Source organism: Mus pahari, chromosome 3 (genome assembly GCF_900095145.1).
Source record: "Mus pahari chromosome 3, PAHARI_EIJ_v1.1, whole genome shotgun sequence".
Lineage (NCBI taxonomy): Eukaryota > Metazoa > Chordata > Mammalia > Rodentia > Muridae > Mus > Mus pahari.
In genome coordinates, this window is record NC_034592.1 from 21,977,515 (window position 1) to 21,997,994 (window position 20,480).

General features: G+C 41.8%; 1 protein-coding gene across 8 annotated transcripts in view; it reads right to left on the reverse strand.

Moving 5' to 3' along the window:
- The window catches only part of Gapvd1 (GTPase activating protein and VPS9 domains 1), an 86,048-nt gene that overhangs the window by 13,583 nt on the left and 51,985 nt on the right, over nucleotides 1-20,480 (reverse strand). For 5 of the 8 annotated variants that reach the window (XM_029535980.1, XM_021195139.2, XM_029535978.1 and 2 more), the window contains 11 exons: nucleotides 18,587-18,727; nucleotides 15,910-16,044; nucleotides 15,233-15,352; nucleotides 13,814-13,891; nucleotides 13,344-13,708; nucleotides 10,005-10,092; nucleotides 9,072-9,152; nucleotides 4,819-4,941; nucleotides 2,845-2,974; nucleotides 779-888; nucleotides 161-320 (listed from right to left, as the gene is read on the reverse strand). In XM_029535980.1, coding sequence (XP_029391840.1) covers nucleotides 161-320; nucleotides 779-888; nucleotides 2,845-2,974; nucleotides 4,819-4,941; nucleotides 9,072-9,152; nucleotides 10,005-10,092; nucleotides 13,344-13,708; nucleotides 13,814-13,891; nucleotides 15,233-15,352; nucleotides 15,910-16,044; nucleotides 18,587-18,727 — 1,531 coding nt within the window. The remainder of the gene's footprint in view (nucleotides 1-160; nucleotides 321-778; nucleotides 889-2,844; nucleotides 2,975-4,818; nucleotides 4,942-9,071; nucleotides 9,153-10,004; nucleotides 10,093-13,343; nucleotides 13,709-13,813; nucleotides 13,892-15,232; nucleotides 15,353-15,909; nucleotides 16,045-18,586; nucleotides 18,728-20,480) is intronic. The other 3 variants (XM_029535982.1, XM_029535981.1, XM_029535979.1) reach the window with 1 other exon arrangement.

Below are 20,480 nucleotides of genomic sequence, written 5' to 3' on the forward strand. Positions count from 1 at the left end.
AAAAAAAAAAATGAAAAAAAAAATCTCTATCCAAGAAAACACCACCATGTGTTTTATGACTAGATTCATTTCCTCAATAAAAACCAACCAAAACAAACAAACAAACAAAACATTGTTGTTCTATAGTCAGCTTATAAACCACTCAGGTTGGGAACAGTACCTGTAGTCTTCAGCAATGGATGCCAGCAACTTCCTACAAGTCCTATTGTCAAAGCGGCACACACAACGCATTGTTTCTTGAAGTTGAGCCATTAAGCTCTTATCTTGTAAATTAATTGCTTCAGCTATTTGAACTTTTAAGAAGCACACAATTTCATTGTCTAAAAACAAACAAAAAAAACAAGAATTCTGTTAGGAAGTAATTCTTCTGCACCACAAACCATTAGAACCAAGCAGTATTGCCACTCTAGCTTATAAAATAAACAATCAGAAATCCAAGTACAGGGAGCTGGGGAGAGGGCTCAGCTTAATTAAGAGTATGTGCTGCTTTTCCAGAGAACCTGAGTTCATACCAGCACCCATGCCAGGCAGCTCACAACTGTCTGAATCCCAGCTCTAGGGTCTCTCCCACTCCTTTCTGGTCTCTGTGGGCACCCAAACACAAATGGCAGAGACACAAATACATATACAAATTATTTTTAAAAGAAATCCAAGTATCCTTAGATGACTTAGAAAATATATAAAATTGGACCACAGGAATTTCTGTGCATTGGACAGGTGAAGGGTGGCAGCCTTTGTTGTTCAAGCTGTGCACACTGGAGAGTAAGGAATGACTTGCCTTCTGGGTCTGTATGATCTGGCAATCCGTTCCTTGTTGAATGAGTTAGCACTGGGAAGGCCACAGAGTCTGCAGAGCAAAGTGCGAGCCTCAGCTTCTTTTTTACATCTCTGAAGAATAAGTACAGGGCACATGAATTTACTTGCATAGAAATAATAAGAGCCTTTTGTGCTGGCTAGAGCTGGGACCCAGGACTTCTAGCACATCCTCAGCCAGATACGGTCACACTTTACAGATATATATGTGTAAGTTAACATGTTAGCTCTGAACCTGAATGTTTCAAATGATTCTTTAAGAAAAGATCAGTTTCAAAGGACTGGCACCTCAAGGCATGGCACAGCCTAGAGTTACTGGTTAAGAGGGCTAGAATGCCCTGGGCAAGTTCAGTAGGTGACCATGATCAGCCACAACAGCCTTCTGATCTCCCAGAGCACCCTGAAGTGCTGAGAGTAGTTAGAGGGTCTACCACAACACAGATGCTCATTACCCAACCTGAGTGCTCCCTACCAGTCTCTCTGCAAATGTTGGTCCTGCTTCAGAAAAGCCTGTCCCTTGACCAGACCAAACCAAACCAAACCAAACCAAACAGCAAACAAACAAACAAACTACTTGCTGTGATCTACTGCTTGGAAGTTTTGTGCTAAGATTAGATTCTATGACTTTCAACCAGTGACCGAGCTACCATTTGGTGGTAGAGCCCTTCCATAGCCTATAATACAATACAAAGTTAAAAATGGAGACATGGGGGCTGAAGAGATGGCTCAGTAGTTAAAGAGTACCGGCTGCTCTTCCAGAAGACCCAGGTTCAGTTCCCAATACCCACATGGCAGCTCATGACTGTAACTCCAGTTCCAGAAAACCAACATCCTCATATAGACATACATGCAGGCAAAACATCAATGCACATAAACGAAAAGAAATAAATATTAAAAAATAATTTTAAAAACTGGAGACATGAAGAGAGGAAACTAGTATACACAAGCTGGGTGAGGGTGCTTTAAGGGGTTCTCCTTGTCTGAGGAAGCAAGAGGCTGTGTGGGGAAAGGAGAGGATGCTAAGACTGAGCTGCAGTACTTGGTGAGCTGATGTAGAATTTTTCCTGACTCCCTGGGTCCCTGCTGTACAGCACACAGGCTGGTGATTCTATACAGACAGTGGCACTGTAACTGTTTAAGCTACTTGTGTGCTCCTGGAGGCACAATTTTTTTAAATTCCTGAATTAATGTTTTTGATATCTGATATCCACAATTGGAGTCTTTTATTTAAAAAAAAAAAAGACTTTCACTGTATAGTCCTAGCTGGTCTGACACTCACTCTGTAGACCCGGCTGCCCTCAAACTCAGAGATTCACCTGGTTCTGCCTCCTTACTGCTGGGACTAAAGGTGTGTACTACCTCACCTAGTCCAACATGAGTTTTCTTAGTAAATAGTATCTATTCTTCGTGTGTGTGTGTGTGTGTGTGTGTGTGTGTGTGTGTGTGTACAGGTGTGCATGTGTGTAAAACCACAGGTCAACCTCAATGACATTCCTCAGGAGATGCCATGAACCTTGGTTTTTTGAGATAGGGTCTGTCACTGGCTTAGAGCTAGACTAAGGTAGGAACCTACTGCCTTCTAAGTGTGGGGATTACAAGTACACACCATCACGCTTGGCTTTTTCAGGTAGACACTGAAGATTGAACTTACTTGTGCACCAAGCACTTAAGGACTGGGCCATCACCCAGCCCTTCTTTACACTTAACAAGCGGTTGACATCAAATGATTGCAACAGTGACCAGAACAGTCAAAGCCAAATGTGAAAGGTTGGAAGGAGGAAAGGGAATGGGAAAAACAACGTAATTCTATCTTAAGAAAAAATACTTTAGCTGGGCACACGCCTTTAATCCCAGCACTCAGGAGGCAGAGGCAGGCGGATTTCTGAGTTCGAGGCCAGCCTGGTCTACAGAGTGAGTTCCAGGACAGCCAGGGCTACACAGAGAAACCTAGTCTCAAAAACCAAAATTAAACCAAACCAAACTAAAACTAAACAATGCAACCTGCGAAGCTCCAAACCCCGAGAGAATTACCTGTAAGAGAAAGCAGAGTCCTGGGGGTGAGCTGCTTGGCTGGCAGAGTCTGGGAGATCGTCGGCCGAGATGTTCTGCAGTGCTTCTTCACGAGGAGAGTCATGAGCACTTTCACCATCACCCATGACCTCTAAACAAAACCAGTCCCCAAGAAAAAGACAGTCCAGTTACTGTGGAAATGTCACGTACTAGCAGGTATCGGGGAAATTTAATCAAAAGTCAGTCTGTCTCATAGTAAGAGTTCTTGGAAAAAGAAAACAAATCTCAGACATATAACGAGATTATCAACGGCCAGGGCAATATATCAAGACATCAGATATTAGAGCAGAAAAAAGCTGTACTTCTTGCCACAATATCCAATTTGGAATAACTTAATAAAGCTCAGAGTCACTGAACCACAGAACTAAGAGCCTCAAAAAGCATTTTAACAAGAGCTTCACTTTAGAGACATGGGCTCCTGCCAAGTGCTAGGATAGACACTCACTCATGTCTCCCGAGTCTCCTCAACAAAGCCCTCCCCACCTGAGACACAGCCAGGGACTAGTTCAAAACACACGAGGCCAGGTCTGTGGTTCCCACATCTGTTATGTTTTTAATTAGCCAGTTAATACAAGATAATATATACATATATAAAGTCAAAGGGCCCAAGGCTCAGTCAGTAGCATGAGAAAAAGTCAGGGCTTGCTTAGCATGAGAGAATCCTTGGATTCTATTCCCAGCACCAAATAAAATAGGCATGGTGATGCATCCCTAACAGTTGAAGACGGGTAGTAAAGACAAGAGTTCAAGGCTAGAAAATAAAAAAAAAAAAAAAAAAAGAGTTCAAGGCTGGGGATGGAGACATGGCCCAGATGTTTAGAGCACTGGCTTCTCTTCCAGAGGACCCACAATGGGTTCAGAGTACACATATGGTGCCTAGGAACTGTGTTTAACTCCAGTTCCAGAGATCTAACATCCTTTTCTGACCTCCATGGTTACCGCACACATGTCCTGCACAGACATCAGACAAAAAGACACATACACATAAAATAAAATTAATCTTAAAAAAAAAAAAAAAAGAAAANAACTGTTAAGGTTAGTTTAAGCCCGGGCTATATGAGACTCTGTCACAAAAAAAAAAAAAAAAAAAAAAAGACAGGCAAAACAAAAATAATGCCTTTAAGTCAAAAGGAATAAAATGTTACTAAATACTGTATGTATAGGAAATTATGACAAAATGTTGGTAACTGGCAAGTTTAAATACAGAGTTTAATAACCTTTGCTGCACTGAGTTGGCACTTGGGAGACAGGCAGGAGGATCCTGTTTCAGGGAAAGCCTGCCCTCCAGAGTAGAGTTGTCTTACCATCCTAACCCTGAGAAAGGAAACCATCCTGCCCTCAGTTCCTCTCCAGGCTTAGGTGCCCTTCTCAGAGCAGCTCAAGGTTCTGCTCAGTGTACACAGGCATGGACAGAGTGAACAAACTGCTCATGCTTTTGCTTTTCCTTAATATATCTTTAGGACTCTGTATTTCTATGACAGGTAGTCAGTATTCCGAGAGAGAGGACATAACAAGCAACAAGGTACAGTACCTTAGCCTGAGTTGGCCGCCACAGCTATGCTAAAAGTCCATAACTACATCAACTCTCACTTCTCTAAACAGTTAAAAAAAAAGGGGGTGGGGTGGGGTGGGGTGGGTTCCCTCTCACTAAAACATAAACCAAGGTCCTCTGGGCTGTCACTCCAGCCTCATTAGATGACCCTAAACCATCTGAACATCCCAGGTACCCACATTTAGTGGGAAGCTGTAGAGAGGGACATACTAACCTGACATGCTATCTTTTTTTTTTTTTTTTTGGTTTTTCGAGACAGGGTTAAAAGCTATCATTTTCAAATACTATGGCTCTCTGGACAGCCTGTTCTAAAGGCTATGTTAGTTTGAGTTATCTCATCTCTAATATAAACTATCTCGGTTCAGATCTATTGTGATTATCACCTGCACTCTCGTCATTTGCCATTGCTCCTTCACTGGGGCTGGTCCGTTTAATGGCATTCCGGTATTTGTCCAGAATATCTTCAGCAACCTGAGCTTGAGCACTGAGCCTAGGGCTGGGCTCATCTGCAGGGGAAAAGAGAAAGAAAATTAGTTCCTTGGGTTTATCCCTACTCTGCTGTTAGTATAACACCAGCAGCAGCATCCCAAAGGCAGGTTAGGAGGTCAGACTAAAGAAGGGCACATATCTCAGTGTTATGAGGCACCATGCAGTTGCCTACTGAACCCCACTGCTAGGTCTAAGAGCTTCCCAAAGCAGGAAACCAGGAAGAGGCACTCCACCTCAGCACTACTGGAATTCTGCATGACTGTGTCAAAGTTCAGTGCAGAAAGAATTCTAAAGTACTTGCTCACGCCACAATAACTATCAATTCATGGTAAACCAACTTCTACCAATGGTTTCTTTTGTAGGAGTGGGGGGCAAATAGAAGAGTCTTGCTATAGAACCTAGGCTGACCTTTAATTCATTAAGTAGCCAAGGCTTGGCTTTGAGTTTGTGGGTCTCCTATCTAAGCCTGCTGATTTTTTTAATACACACAACTTAATCAGACACCTTCATGCTTAAGGAGAAAAATAATTATTCAAATTACACCAGAAGCCTTTTTTAGTTTTGATAAGTGGCTTTCTCCATCCTTTCTTTGCAAATCCCTCTTTCAATCACATCTGAAGACTGCAGAGCATCCTGCTCTATCACACCACTTCTCTCCGTGACAGTGCAGCTGCCAGGACACAGCATTTTTATTCATACAATGGTCCCTGTTTCTAGGGGTCTAGGACATACAGAGCAGATGGTTTCACTAACAGGACCAAACCAGTTATCAAAACTGTTGAGCTAGCTTGCTATTGCGGAACATGATTATAATTCCAGCACTTGGGAAGCTGAACTAAGGGAATTAATGAATTCAAGGCCAGCCTGAGCAATAGTGAGACTCTATCTCAGAACATCAAGCTAGGGATATAGCTCAGCGGTAAGACTTGTTTAGCATTTACAAGACCCTGAGTTTGATGCTCAGCACCATACACACAAATCAGCCTACAGTCTCAAACAGTAGCCATTAATAGACTGCTACGGATCTTCAATACAAAATAAAGTTCCATAGGGAAACTCAAACTCCTGAGATTGTGCTAGGCCAACTGGTAACCCAGCAGTGTATATATTCTGGTAGAATTCTATTTGTAAACATTTCTAAAATAGCATCCAAACCTCTATTTATGCGTGTGTGTGGGTGGGTGTGGATGTGTATAACAACAGCAGCTGATAGCACTGCATTTGTACCATGTGCCAGTGAACTTGCTGTAAGCATCTTATGCGGACACTTCTCAGCAAACCACTGCACAAAGAAAGGCTGGCCTCAGCACACCACAGCAGAGCAGGCATTGGGTACAGGGACTGTCCTCTCAGCTCACAGGCCTGTCCTCTCCACAAAACAAGCACTGTTGTTCATGTTTCTATAATAGAGGAGGCACAAAGTTGTGTTTTGCATATTTTTCTTTTTTGAGACAAGTATCTCTGTAGCCTACACTGGCCTTGAACTTGTAGCAAACCTCTTGCCTCAGACTTGTGAGTCTGGGGATTATAGGTGTGAGCACATCTGACTTCCAAATACATTTAAATGTCTGCTGTAACAGTATAGTCATGAAAAGAGATTCATAATCAATGGTGGGCTTTTTCAAAATATAAATGCAACCACTGCAGAGTCCTTTTAAGCAGTAATATTTTGGATTGTAGCTTTTAAAATATTCTTGTTTGTTTGTTTAGTATATTTTGAGTGTCTCATGAATGCAAATGTACCGAGTATGTTCCTGGTGCCGGAGGAGGCCAGAAGAGCCTTTAGACCTGAAGTTACAGGTAGCTATGAACCAACATGTGGGTGCTGAGAACTGAACCCAGGCTCTCTAAGGGCAACAAGTGCTGCAAACTGCTGAGCATCTCTCCAGCCCCATTGGTTATCTTTTGAGAGTTCACAAGGACTGTGAAAGGAGACAAATGTAAACTGGCTAACCTCAGTCAATTAAACTACAATGTTGCTTATTACCTTTGACTTTAATAACATACTTCTCAAACAACGTTATCCTAGAAAAATAATGAAAGTAAAAGCTGCAGTGCAGAGCTGGGGTTACAGTTAGTAGAGAGTGCCTGACTGGCCTGTATAAGCCTGGGCTCAATCCCTAGCACTGTTAACACAACAACAACAACAACAACAACAACAACAGCAACAGCAAAAACCTATGGGCACAAAGGTACCTTCAGAAAAAAAAAACAGGAAATAACTTAAATATTTCAATAGGAAAAGAAGAGTTATGCTGCAGTGTAGTAGAATCAGATTACTTTACAGCCAATGAAAGTTATTCAAAAGCTAACTGTATCCAGTAGAAACTGGAAAGTGTATGAAGTGTGGTAACGGTAAATATAAAGTTATATATATCCGATTCAGTGACAGAAAAGCCACCATTATACAAACTCTGAGAAAGATTGGAGAGATTGTAAAAAAAGAAAAAAAAAAAAAACCCAAATCAGTGGTTAGAGTGGCAAGATTATGGCCAGGCTAATTAGGAATATATATAAAAACATTTCAAACTGATTTTATGGTAACTTAAAAGTGATCATTAGTTAGGATTGGGTATAATTTCTCCAATAAGAAAGCTAAGCTTCTTCAATCAGACCCAAAGAAAATGAACTATTTTATGGGGTGGGGAACGGATAGACAGGAACTTTATTTAGCTTCCAATCTCAGCATCAGAAAAACAAACAAACAAGCAAAAAACATTGACCAAAACTACTTAAAATTTCTTAAAGTAGTTAAACAATTTGCATACAAAACTACCCACCCAGTATAATTCCACTTATAGAGACTACAGTACTCTCCTCTGTCCTTCTTTAAGACGGGGTCTCACCAAGGCTGGCCTGGAATTCACTATGTAGACCAAGCTGGCCTTGAACTCCTGCCTCTGCCTCCTGAGTGCTGGGATTGAAAGAAGGTGGCAGCATCCTCAGTGACATGTATATACTTCTAACAGCAGGAATGAAGAACACAGGACAATACACAAAGACACTGCCCAAAAGACAGTATCTTTTCAACTTCCCCAAACACTGCAAGGTCCCAACAAACCCAGGTCATATGTAATCTGATTTAATATCCACAGTATATATGATGGTGTCTGGCATGAGATGGTCAACAGATATTTGCTAACTGAATAGGATAGGCTAGACTGCTCTCAGCAGGGAACTGTGGCCTGTTCAACCTGTCTCTTTCTGTTCATACCCTTTATTACTGTGAAAGTTACTGTGTCTAATAAGGAAGAGCTATATACACTGAACTATGGAGGGACACCTAACACGCACAAATAGACATTAGAACACGCATCAGAATGGGTACTGTACTGGTCACTTCTGAGACCATAGCTGACTGTAACTTAGTAGGATGGGAAAATAACACACCTTAAAATTAAGATAAGGAAAAAAGAACTGAGAGGTGAACTCCTTTCTAGATGATCTACAGCATCTAAGAATCAACGCACAGCTATCAGATTCAACTATGATCACTCATGCTAGCTCACGGATGCTTTTAAGGTACCCAAGAAGCTGCAGAAATGCAGGTGCTGAATAAGGAAGACCCCTAAAGCTCTGCCATGGATCAGACAGCAATTATAATGGTTCAAGCTGTAAAAAAAAAGTCTTTAACTTTTACTACAATGGTTGGCATTTGTACTACTGTTGAACAAATACTTTAATCATTAAAAAAATAAAATGATTAGATAAAATAGTATTTCATTGTGATCCTGAATAAGCTAGAGCAAACTACAGATGAAAATAAATTTAGTGTCCTACGATCAGTGTTTGAGAAAACTGTCCAACCAGTGATCCAGAGACAGGGCACGCAGAGCACTGGAGGTGGCCCCGCACACTCCAGCAGTCAGGTGGCATGGTCCCTGGGTGCTGAGCTGTCAGGCAGGCTTTGTCAGAAACAGGTTATGGTAATGAGGATGGTGATGGTGGTGGTGGTCTGTTGGAAGAACACACCGAGACCCACTGTGGCCTCTAGGGGGAAACCACAGAGCCATGAAGAACATACTCCCAACCGTACACACGCAAACATACTCTTCTAAAAAGGCAACGCTTATGGCACCCAAGAAAAAGTGTTATGAAATATGTGCTCTGGGAATGAAGGAGCCAGGAAGCCCATGGGTCTACAAACCTGTGAGTGTTGAGAATCTGTCAGGACCCAGATCATCTTTGTCTTTTTCTTGTTTTTCTTTCTTTCTAAATGGTATAGGAGCTGGAAATTAAATAAAGTCAGTACTGTGACATATAACATACTACACTCCTCGGAAGTTAGCTGGCGTGCCAACATTTCTAAGTGCAAGGAGGTTGAAACTTTAAAAGCTAAGAAATCCCAAGCGTCAACTGATAATCATTCTTAAAATAGCATCAAAGGATCTTAAAGAAGCTTTCAGAATCTACGGTGGAGTCATTTGCCATAGAAAGAATGATGTAATGAGGATCCACTGCGAGTAAGTCAAAACCAATGCCTCTTAGCTTTGCCAACAGAACAGAGTTCCTGCATCCTGCACCCCTCTCCATGAAGTGGCTGGAGCACAGGTAGATGCAGGCCTCCTCAGCTCCTAAGCGCCACAGCCTGGGGAAAGGCCTATGGAAGAGGACCCCAGCTTTTGGGCAGTATCTTTTTCCAGGAAGTGAAATTTTGCCAACTCAAAGGATGTCAGGCTATTCAAGAAAAATAAATGTATACATCTCCCTTCCACAATAGACACTATCTACATCTGTAGGGCACTCACGCTTTCAGTGCACATAGACATGAAAAGCTTAGATTTGCTTCAGGAATGTCAAAATGGCAATTCAACATTAAGTTAGCAGCAGCATGCCTAGAGTCCTCCACATTTAATGACAGTGACTGGCATGATCTCCATCTAGGACACCACAGCCACTTCCCACAAAGAACAGGGCCTTTTAAAGCTCTGCCAGAGCATTCATCTCAATGACAGCAATTCTACACTTCCACACAGCTAGAGACAGCCCCGAAGCATCACAGAGCTGTGGCCACACTGCTCTCCAAAGAGACTCGAGGCTTTGTTCTTACGGACAGCACTCTGAAGTTTTGTGAAATTACCTTTAGGCATAGCTGAAACAAAGCGCTTCCTCCACCAAGGCCTGCTCCTGTCTGACCTCTCATCGTCACTGTCCTTGCGTTCCTCGGTCTGGAGAGAGAGTTGGATGTGTTATTTGGAGTTGAGCAGCAGGATAAATTGCTATGAAAAGGATTTTAGCAAATCTGTAAGTCAGTCCTATTTGTGATAAAACAACACTGTTCTTCTGGGTGCTAGCTGGGGAAAGGAGAGTGCTGGGAATGGAGCCCAGGGCACCTACCACTGAGCCACAGCACAGAAATACTGTTACTGCCTCCCAGGCACCCTCTGGAACAGGGACATGACCTTCAAGACAGCCTGGGGCATGAGGGCAGATACCCTCTCCTCTCTATAACTGCTAGCAAACCAAAGGCCTAACAGAGTGTATGGAGGGCACCACAGAACACTATGAAGGAAGGGACTGGAGTAGATCTCACTGGGAGAGCAAGTGCTTAGCAGGTACAGGCTCTGGGTTCAATCCTCAGCACAAAAGCAAAAGGAAACAAAGTTGGAAACCCTAAGGAAATGCAGTGCAGTGAATTTTAATAGGGGTGAAGTCGGTGTGCTGCAGCAATAGTAACTTGGTGTGTCAGAACTGAGTCTGAGAATAATCCTCTCGGCTACGTGATAAAATGGTTCCTGTTATTAAGGGTTATTAGGTTTTTGTTTTGAGACAGGGTCTCAATCTGTAGCCCAGGCTGGCCTCAAATGTACTATTTAGACCAGGCTAACCTCTTTTTCACCAACTATCTCAGCCTCTCAATTACTGGAATTATAGGCATGAGCTACCATGCTCAGCTCTTAAGTCCTTTTTTTAAAATGAAAACAGGATTTCTGTGTGTGGCCCTGGCTGTCCTAGAATTCATTCTATAGACCAGACTGGCCTCAAACTTACAGAGATCTACCTGCCTCTGCCTCCTAAGTGCTGGGATTAAAGGCATGCGTTACCATGCCTGGTCATAAGTCCTTTTCATAAATGAAGAACATGAAGCTAAATGAGGTGATATTCCCCAAGGTACATAGCTTACATGTGACACAGCTAACCATCAAGCCTAGACTTGCCCGCCCTCTCTCTGCTCACCAATTATACCATTACCATTAACTCTGTTCACATGGAAGGGCAGAGCTGATAATCATGACTAGCCTGCAATGTAACCTCAGAAAAATCTCAGAATTTCCTTTTTTTTTTTTTTTTTTTCATTTATACAACTGGGACTATACATTCTTGGCTGTTAGAGCAGGAGCCTTCTCTCTCTGCCCACCAATCTACTCTTATTCTCAGAGTGCTTTCTTCTTTGTAATTAACTGTATCTATTTCTACTTAAGAGGAAATGTTTCACTGGACAGTGGTGGTGCACACCTTTAATCCCAGCACTTGGGAGGCAGAGGCAGGTGGATTTCTGAGTTTGAGGCCAGCCTGGTCTACAGAGTGAATTCCAGGACAGCCAGGACTACACAGAGAAACCCTCTCTCAAAAAAAAAAAAAAAAAAAAAAAAAGAGGAAATGTTTCTTAAAATGCTTCATGTGAACGGAAAAGAGGAAATTACTACTAATAATTATCAATAGGTAATTTCTCCGAGCAGAGAGATTAGGACTTATGTGGCAGGAAAGTTTATGAGGACACAAAGTTTATCTACAGGCGAACTCCTTAGGAACACACATGAAGAACAATGAAAGCAGGTTTCTCACCATAGAGGAGTTAAAGCACAAGAAAGGGGGGAAAACAAAATAAAATCTGTTATTTCTAAACTGAAACTAAATCCCCAGTGTTCACTCATTGTTCTCTCTATGCCAAGGAAGACGGATAGAAATGAATACAGAGTAACTGCACACACACACACACACACACTGCCCCCTCCACCTCTGTTCACTGAGAGGCTGTGAGAGCAGCAATGAGATCTGACTCATCTCAGTTTCTGAAAATTAAGTTTTGATGGAAGGACCTTGAGACCCTTGGAGAAACAGCTACCTCCAGCCCAAGACAGAGAGTATACTCAAGCAGCTCAGCATGGCTGCCCGTCCACAGGACACAGGTCTGATTCCTAGAACCCACATGATGGCTCACCGCCTTCTGGGACTCTAGTCCCAGGAGACCCAATGTTCTTTTCTGGCTTCTGCTGGTGCTATTTGTACATGGTACACAGACATACATTTGGGCAAACATGTATATACATTATACACAGAAAATAAAAATAATCTCAGGGGAGAGGAATGGGAAACTATACTCAGACTGTTATGTATGAGAGAAGACTAAAAAAATAAAAAACAGCCAGGTAAGGCAGTGGTGGCGGTGGTGCATACCTTTAATCGCAGCACTTGGGGGGCAGAGGCAGGCAGGTCTCTGAGTTCAAGGCCAGCCTAGTCTACAGAGTGAGTTCTAGGAAAGTCAGGGCTACACAGAGAAACCCTGTCTCAAAAACCAAAACAAAAACTAAACAAATAAGTAATATCAAGAAAATTGGCCAAGGCAAAACTGAACGAGCAGCAGAGAAATGGAGCAAGAAGGCCGACAGAGCAGCACATGTACTGCTGTGTCCTGCTATAAACCATGGACTAGGCAGAGTGGCTCTCCAGTGTGAACTCAGCACTCAGAAGGCAGACACATGGATTATCACAAGTTCAAGACAAGCCTGGTCTACATAATGAGTCAGCTTAGGCTCCATAATGAGATCTTGTCTCAAAAACCAAGGACAACAACAAAAGCTAACTGAGAAGAACGTAATGCTGGCGACTGGGGAGACATGATGGAGTGAGTATGTCAGAGTGCTGATGAGTGGATCTGCACACAGAATAATGTGGCATTTGCGGGATACCTACTAACTCATCAAAAGGGAGAGAAGAACTGGGTTGGAAACTTACTTTCAAATGAGGAAGAAGTGTCTGTCTTCCCAACTGTACGACGTTCAAATCACCAGAGAGACACCTCATTGAACCACCTCAAAAGTGTTGTAAGTGTGATTAGACACAGAACTGCACGGAGAAAAGATCTAAGTGCTGTCAAAGGCAAGATTCTTACAAAACCAAGTTCCAAAAGCATTATGGATTATTTAACAGATTTTTCTGTTTTGTTTTTTCTTTTTTTAAAACATGGTTTCTCTGTGTAGCCCTGACTGTTCTAGAACTTGCTCTAGTCTCGAACTCACAGATGATCACTTGTCTCTGCCTCCTGAGTGCTGGGATCAAAAGTGTGCAGCATGAAAGATCATCTTTAATCACAACCAGTCACCCTTAATCTTGAATTCAGAGTCCATACTCATTTCAGACATCATGGGAACACTGACCTGACCATAACATGCAAGTTCTACATGGCTATGTCCCATACCTCTCCTCTAGAAGAGTCCTTACTCGGGGACGAAGATGATGAGTGAGGTGCAGCCACCAAAGAAGTAGCACCAGTGGCCGCAGCCGGAGGGAGTTCTTCATTCCCTGGACGGCGGTTCCAGCTGGGGTCACTCATGGGCCGCCGCACAGAAGATACTATATCAGAGCTTCTGCTGCGAACGAGTCTCTCAGGGTAAGAGTGCCTCTGCTTGAATGCCTCCATTTCAGCTGCAGTTAAAACGTGAGAACCAAAGTTTGGCAACCTGGCCTCATTTCCTCCCACTGCACCTTCCAGGATTGGAGGATCCGGAGGTGGATGCGAGGGTCGGGCATAGTGAACCTTCGGCCTTACCACAGCAGAGGCCCCTGTAACACAGAAAAGAAGCTTTGCTGGAAAGAACTAATCAACAAAGGTCTACATCTCTTGCTTCTGTTTATGACAGAATGCAAAAGTTCATAGCACCAGCTTACCTTCATGTGAGGACAGTGGATCAAACATGGCCAGCAGAGACTCTGACTGAGAGGGAGGAGAGGTCAGCGGATGAGCGCCTACAACAAGAAGGCACACCATGAGATCAGCCACATGCAGGCAGCCTTCCACAAAGTGAAGAAGGCACTGAGACTCTCCCACAGCTTTTCTCTCAATCAATTAGAACTTGAGAAGGATACCAGCAATAAATGACACCAATAAGTATCAAATTCTGACTACCCTGCATTTTAATCTGCATGTAGGGATTTTCACTCCACTTAGAGGGAGCAGTGTCTACCTGCTTATTACCTAACGGACAAATACTATTATGGTTAGTATGAAGACGGCCTCCATGAGAACTCACCCATATTTTAAGTGATGGCTCAGCTTCTCTAAGACTTACTTCTCCCAGCATAAAAATAAGCAATACTATCTAAAGAAGAGGTGGAGAACTATAGAATTTGAAAGTCTAATATTGTTTTCAGCAAATGTCTTGATTTAAAAAAAAAAAAAAAAACTATGAGTGAAATGAATATTTAATGCCATGAAATTAACTCTAATTTCTAAATGTACTATTTTAGACTACAGAACTCCCCCTCCCAAAAAGATAACCCTAAGCATGTCTTAACACAACTAGAAATATTAAAATAGGTTAAGTATATAGAGACTAAAACTTCCTCCATTCATGGATTTCCTTCTAACAGATTTCTAGAAGTAGTTCTTTTTTTTTTAAAGATGTATTTATTATTTATATATAAGTACACTGTAGCTGTCCTCACACACACAGGTAGAGGGCATAAGATATCATTATTGGGGCTGGTGAGATGGCTCAGCGGGTAAGAGCACCCGACTGCTCTTCCAAAGGTGCAGAGTTCAAATCCAAGCAGCCACATGGTGGCTCACAACCATCCTTAACGAGATCTGACACCCTCTTCTGGAGTGTCTGAAGACAGCTACAGTGTACTTACATATAATAAATAAATAAATCTTTAAAAAAAAAAAAGATATCATTATTGATGTTTGTAAACCACCATGTGGTTGCTGGGATTTGAACTCAGGACCTTCATAAGAACAGTTAGTGCTCTTAACTGCTGAGCTATCTCTCCAGCCCCTCTAGAAGTAGTTCTAACTGAACCAAATTTAGAATATCATCATCTAAATCCCCAAGAACACATTGACAAGTTATGCCCCACTTTGTTTTTCAGGACGTTGTTTTTGTTGTTTTGGGATTTTTTTTTTCTCCTCTTTCTTTCTTTTTTGTTTTTTTTTGGATCAGGACTCACTATGTAGACTTGGCTGACCTAGAACTCACTATGTAGACCAGGCAAGTCTCAAACTCATAGATATTCCCTGGCCTCTACCTCCTGAGTTCTGGCATGCTATAATCACCTTAAAAAGCCATTCTCACTCCCACAACTTACCATGGGCTATGTCATCCATATCTGGACTAGTTACAGAATCTTTACCCCCAAAATCAGAGCTGCACTCAGATCTCAGATCTTCGATCTTATTGGGAATATCCTCCGATGTAGCACTTATACCTTTGGAAAATACAGCAAAAATACATAAGTAAATAAATAAACTGCAAGAAGACCAAAGTAGTTACACAAAATTTTATGAAGTTTGGAGAAATTCCTTTTCAAACTATCTATCTACACATGTGAGTTGCAGAATGCTGTCAAGTTACCACTGTTATTCAAATACACTTATCTTGCTTTATACAATATCATCAGAGTTACACGCTATATCTAAATACTGTAGCAAAAGCTACCAAAAATATCAAGAGCTGAAAGGGGAACGGTACGTCCATTATTTTAACAGGCTGTAAAAGCCACACATTAAGTTCTCAAAGATTATGAAGGCATAAAATTAATTTTGTTCCCTGGGGACTACTGAGAACTTAAATAACATACCCCTTGGGGCTGAAGATACAGCTCAGTGATAGCACATGACTAACAAGACCCGAGTTTTGGATTCAACAGATAGTACCATACCATAGAACAGCCAACAAAACCCAGTTATCTCTTTGGTAACACTTTATAAACAGAAAGAAGGGGATGCCTTCAAATTCCTAGCCCTTAAAACAAGACAGACATACCGGACACAACACTGAGGCCTGGTGTGCTGGGGCGGGAACTGACCTCCCTGACATCTGTATCATCAGATGTGCTGCCCAGTCCAGAACAGCTCTCCAGCTCTTGGAGGCGCTCTTCCTGCTTTAAGTCTGGAGCCTCTGAACAGAAAACAGCTTTTGTGACTTAGACATATAAGCTATTGGGGAATAAAGAGATTTATAAGCCTAAGCTACTTAGCAAAGCTAGTTAGATCATAGTTTAAAGAAGGTAAGGTTATGATTTCCTCCTGATATACACACTAGTTTGTTATGTACAGATGACAACTATTTCTAGACTACTTAAAAAAAAAAAAAAAAAAAAAAAAAAAAGCCAAGTGTGATGGTGCACGCCTTCAATCCCAGCACTTGGGAGGCAGAGGCAGGCAGATTTCTGAGGCCAGCCTGGTCTACAAAGTGAGCTCCAGGGCAGCCAGGGCTACACAGAGAAACCCTGTCTCGAAAAACCAAAACCAAACCAAAACAAAACAAAACAAAAGCAAGTTCCTGGTTAACAGGTAAACTAAACAATAGCAGCACATAATATATAACACTGTACCAACTCTCTAAATCTCAATGTTTTCAAAAACACTTAAAATGGGCATGACAGCAGGGCAATCTCAACACTCAATAGGCAGAGGCAGGTGGATCTCTGTGAGTTTGAGTCCAGCCTGAAATACACTGGCAGTTCCAGGAATAGTCTACATGACAAGATCCTGTCTCAAACCATCCCCAAAAAGAAAGAAAGGAAAATCATTTCTTTACTTAATAATTTATCTACTAACTTTTTGAGATGGGGATCTCACTATATAGCACAAGCTAATAATACATGTGTGTGCCATCAAATTAATTCTCCTTTAAGAGATTGGAGAGATGGCTCAGTGGTTAAGAGTATTTGGTGCGGCTGGTGAGATGGCTCAGTGGGTAAAAGCACCTGACTGCTCTTCCAAAGGTCCGGAGTTCAAATCCCAGCAACCACATGGTGGCTCACAACCATCCGTAACAAGATCTGACTCCCTCTTCTGGAGTGTNTGAAGACAGCCACAGTGTACTTACATATAATAAATAAATAAATCTTTAAAAAAAAAAAAAAAAGAGTATTTGGTGCTCTTATAGAAGATCAAGTTCAGTTCAAAGGACACATGTGGCAGCTCACAAATGACTGTAACTCCAGTCCCAGGGGATCTGATGTTCTCCTCTGGCCTCTGCAGGCACTGCACACATGATATGCACATGTATGATATACATGAACACAAAAACTCAAAACAGAAAATAAAAATAATAAATTAGTGCAGGAGCAGGAGCGAGAGCTCAACGGTAACGAGTGCCTGCTGGTCCTCAGAGGATGGGGTTCAGTTCCCAGCACCCACATTAGGTGGCTCGCAATGGCCTCTAATGCTAGACTCCAGCCCCAGGAGACTCAATAACCTCTTCTGGGGTTCATGGGTACCTGCATTACGTGTACACATACCCATGTGAACATACGATTAAACAAAACAAACTATTTTTATGTCAAAAAGATTATTATAATAAGCAATCAAACAAACTTTCAGACATCCCTTAAAATGTTATTCCCAGGGAAAAATTTACATTTATTACGTCCATATGTGTGTATTTCTCTCCTGAAGGTTGAACTCAAGTCATCAGGCCTGGCTGTAAGCACCTTTATTCACTAAGCTATCTCACTGGCCTGGCCATCCAGGGATAACGAAAGAATGTTGACTAGAAACTCAAATGTGTAGTCTAAGCTGGGCTGCTCCTCTCATTCTGTCGTGATATGGTGAAAGATATTGACATGTCATACACACAAAACTCACTTTCAAACAATTACTTCACAGACTCAGGAACACTTGCTATGTTGTTGTTAACATTATTCCCTCCCTCCCTCCCTCCCTCCCTCCCTCCCTCCCTTCCTTCCTTCCTTCCTTCCTTCCTTCCTTCCTTCCTTCTTCCTTCTTCTTTCCCTCTCTCCCTTCCTTCATTTTTGAAACAGGGTTCCCTGTGTAGCCCTGACTGTCCAGGAACAAACTGGCCTCGAACTCAGAGACCCTCCTGTCTCTTCCTCCAGAGTGCTGGGACTAAAGGCCTGCACCACCATCACCCAGACAGCACTTGCTATGTTAATCAATGCTGACCAACAATACATTTTTCCTTGATAGTTAGAAAATGTTCTAGTGGGCTGGAGAGGTGGCTCAGGGGTTAAGAGCACTGGCTGTTCTTCCAGAGGTCCTGAGTTTAGTTCCCAGCAACCACATAGTGGCCCACAATCATCTGGAATGGGATCCAATGCCTTCCTCTGGTGTGTCTGATGACAGCTACAGTGTCAAAATACCAAGACAAAATTAAATTAATAAATTAATTAAAAAAAAGAAAGTGTTCTAATTTTTTATTTGAAAATTTTAACAGTATGATTGCCTGATATTTGCCTTATCTATATTGAGTCATCAGGTGCTGTGGTAAATATCTGAGAGTCTAGTACTTAGAGATTGAGGAAGGAAGATTTTAAGTTCAAAGTCAGACATGGCCAGACCCTGTCTCAAAAAACAAAACAGAAAAACATATAAATGTATATCACTTGGCAAAATACACGTAATATAAAATTTAAGACACCTTACAAATTAAAGTTCTACAGAAAGGAAAAAGCAAACAATGACAGCATACTAACCTGAGTCACTTGGCAATACCTCTACACTCCAAGCTTCACTTGTGGTCTCTGATATGGTAGAACCAGTGCAAGGGTCAAGGAGAACTGACCCTGAACCTGGAAGGCACAGCAAACTGCCTAACACATTCTCTGCTGCTGCACCTGAAACCAGCGAGAGCAACGTGTTAGAAAGAAAGCAAAGAGGGAGAGAGAGCCTCTTAACACTGGGGAAGTAGCTGAGGTAGCAATCATTTCACTTAAGCACGAAACTAAAAACACAAAGTTCCAGTTGGGGACACTGGCACAACCTCTTTTTCTTTCATTATTTTGTTTTAAATATTTAGTTTATATGTATTATGTGTGCCTGAGTTATATGCACCATGCATATGTAGGAACTGGAGCAGATCAGAAGAGGCATCAAATACCCTGGAACTAGAGTTACAGACAGCTGTAAATCACCATGTAGATCCGAGAAACTCAGCTTGGATCCTCTCCTCTGCAAGAGCAATAATGTAGTACTCAAATCTGGTAAGCGATCTCCAGTCCCACAACCTCCCTTTCATTAAATTCCTCCTGCTTAACTCTATCTCTATGCAGGGAAAACACATCTTTAGGTTTCTGTCAATTTGGTTTTTTTTTTAAAAAAGGTTTATATTTACTTTATGTATGAGTACTCTATCCACATGTACATCTGCATACCCGAAGAGGGAGGGCATCAGATCATATTATGCATGGTTGTAGGCCACCATGTGGTTGCTACAAATTGAACTCAGGACCTCTGGAAGAGCAGACAGTGCTCTTAACCACTGAATATTCTCTCCAGGTCCTCATGCCAACTTATTTTCACCAAGGTTTCTCAGCAAATCTTATCTATGTCCTTGATATCTTTTTTTACCTTTATAAAATTTATAGTTCTACAGGGGCTATAAAAATCCAGAGAACATAACCACAGAAAGTTATACTAGCCAAACATGTTTTCTTCCAGCATAATAGCCACAAATTCAAAGCATTAAATACATTTGCAAGAGACTATATGGCTCCTTCATAGCACTCAGCCAACTGCAAATACTGCTTGTGGCCAAGAACAATACTGCTTTGGCATGTGGAAAAAAGTAATGCAAAACCAACTGAGAAATCTCTATACACTACTAAAAAACACAAGTGAAAGGAATGAAATATTATTATATACCTGTGTTTAACAGAGTTACAATGAAAAGAGACGGCTCAGCAGTTAAAAACTCGTTCCTTTTCCAGAGGACTTGGGTCTAACTCCCAGCAATTACATAGCAGTTCACAAGTAGCTATAACTCCTGTGCCAGAGGATACAACATTCTCTTCTGGCCTCTGCAGCTACCACACTCAAGTGGTGCACAGATACATATGCTGGCAAACACTCATACACATAAAAAATAAAAATGAAGAAAAAATACTCCAGATGGGAATTCTATACTACACTTGATTCAATCTAATAAAAGAATAACTAAGCTGGGTGTGATGGCACACGTCTTTAATGCCAGCACTTGGGAGGCAGAGGCAGGNGGATTTCTGAGTTTGAGGCCAGCCTGGTCAACACAGTGAGTTCCAGGACAGCCAGGGCTACACAGAGAAACCCTGTCTTGAAAAACCAAAAAAATAAAAAATAAAAAAATAAAAAATAAGTATTTCAGGTCATGAAAAAGTTTTGAGAATAGTTACAAGTAAAAACTACCTTTTACAGATATAATATTAAGCAAACTGCAAATAAAAGCCTAAAGAGATGGCTCAACAGTTAAGAGCACTTACTACACTTGCAAAGGACCCAGGTTCAGTTACAGTACTCACACAGTGACTCACAAGTGTCTGTAATGATAATTTCAGGGGTTCCAATGCCCTCTTTTGACTTCTGCAGATACAAGGAACATATGTGGTACCCATA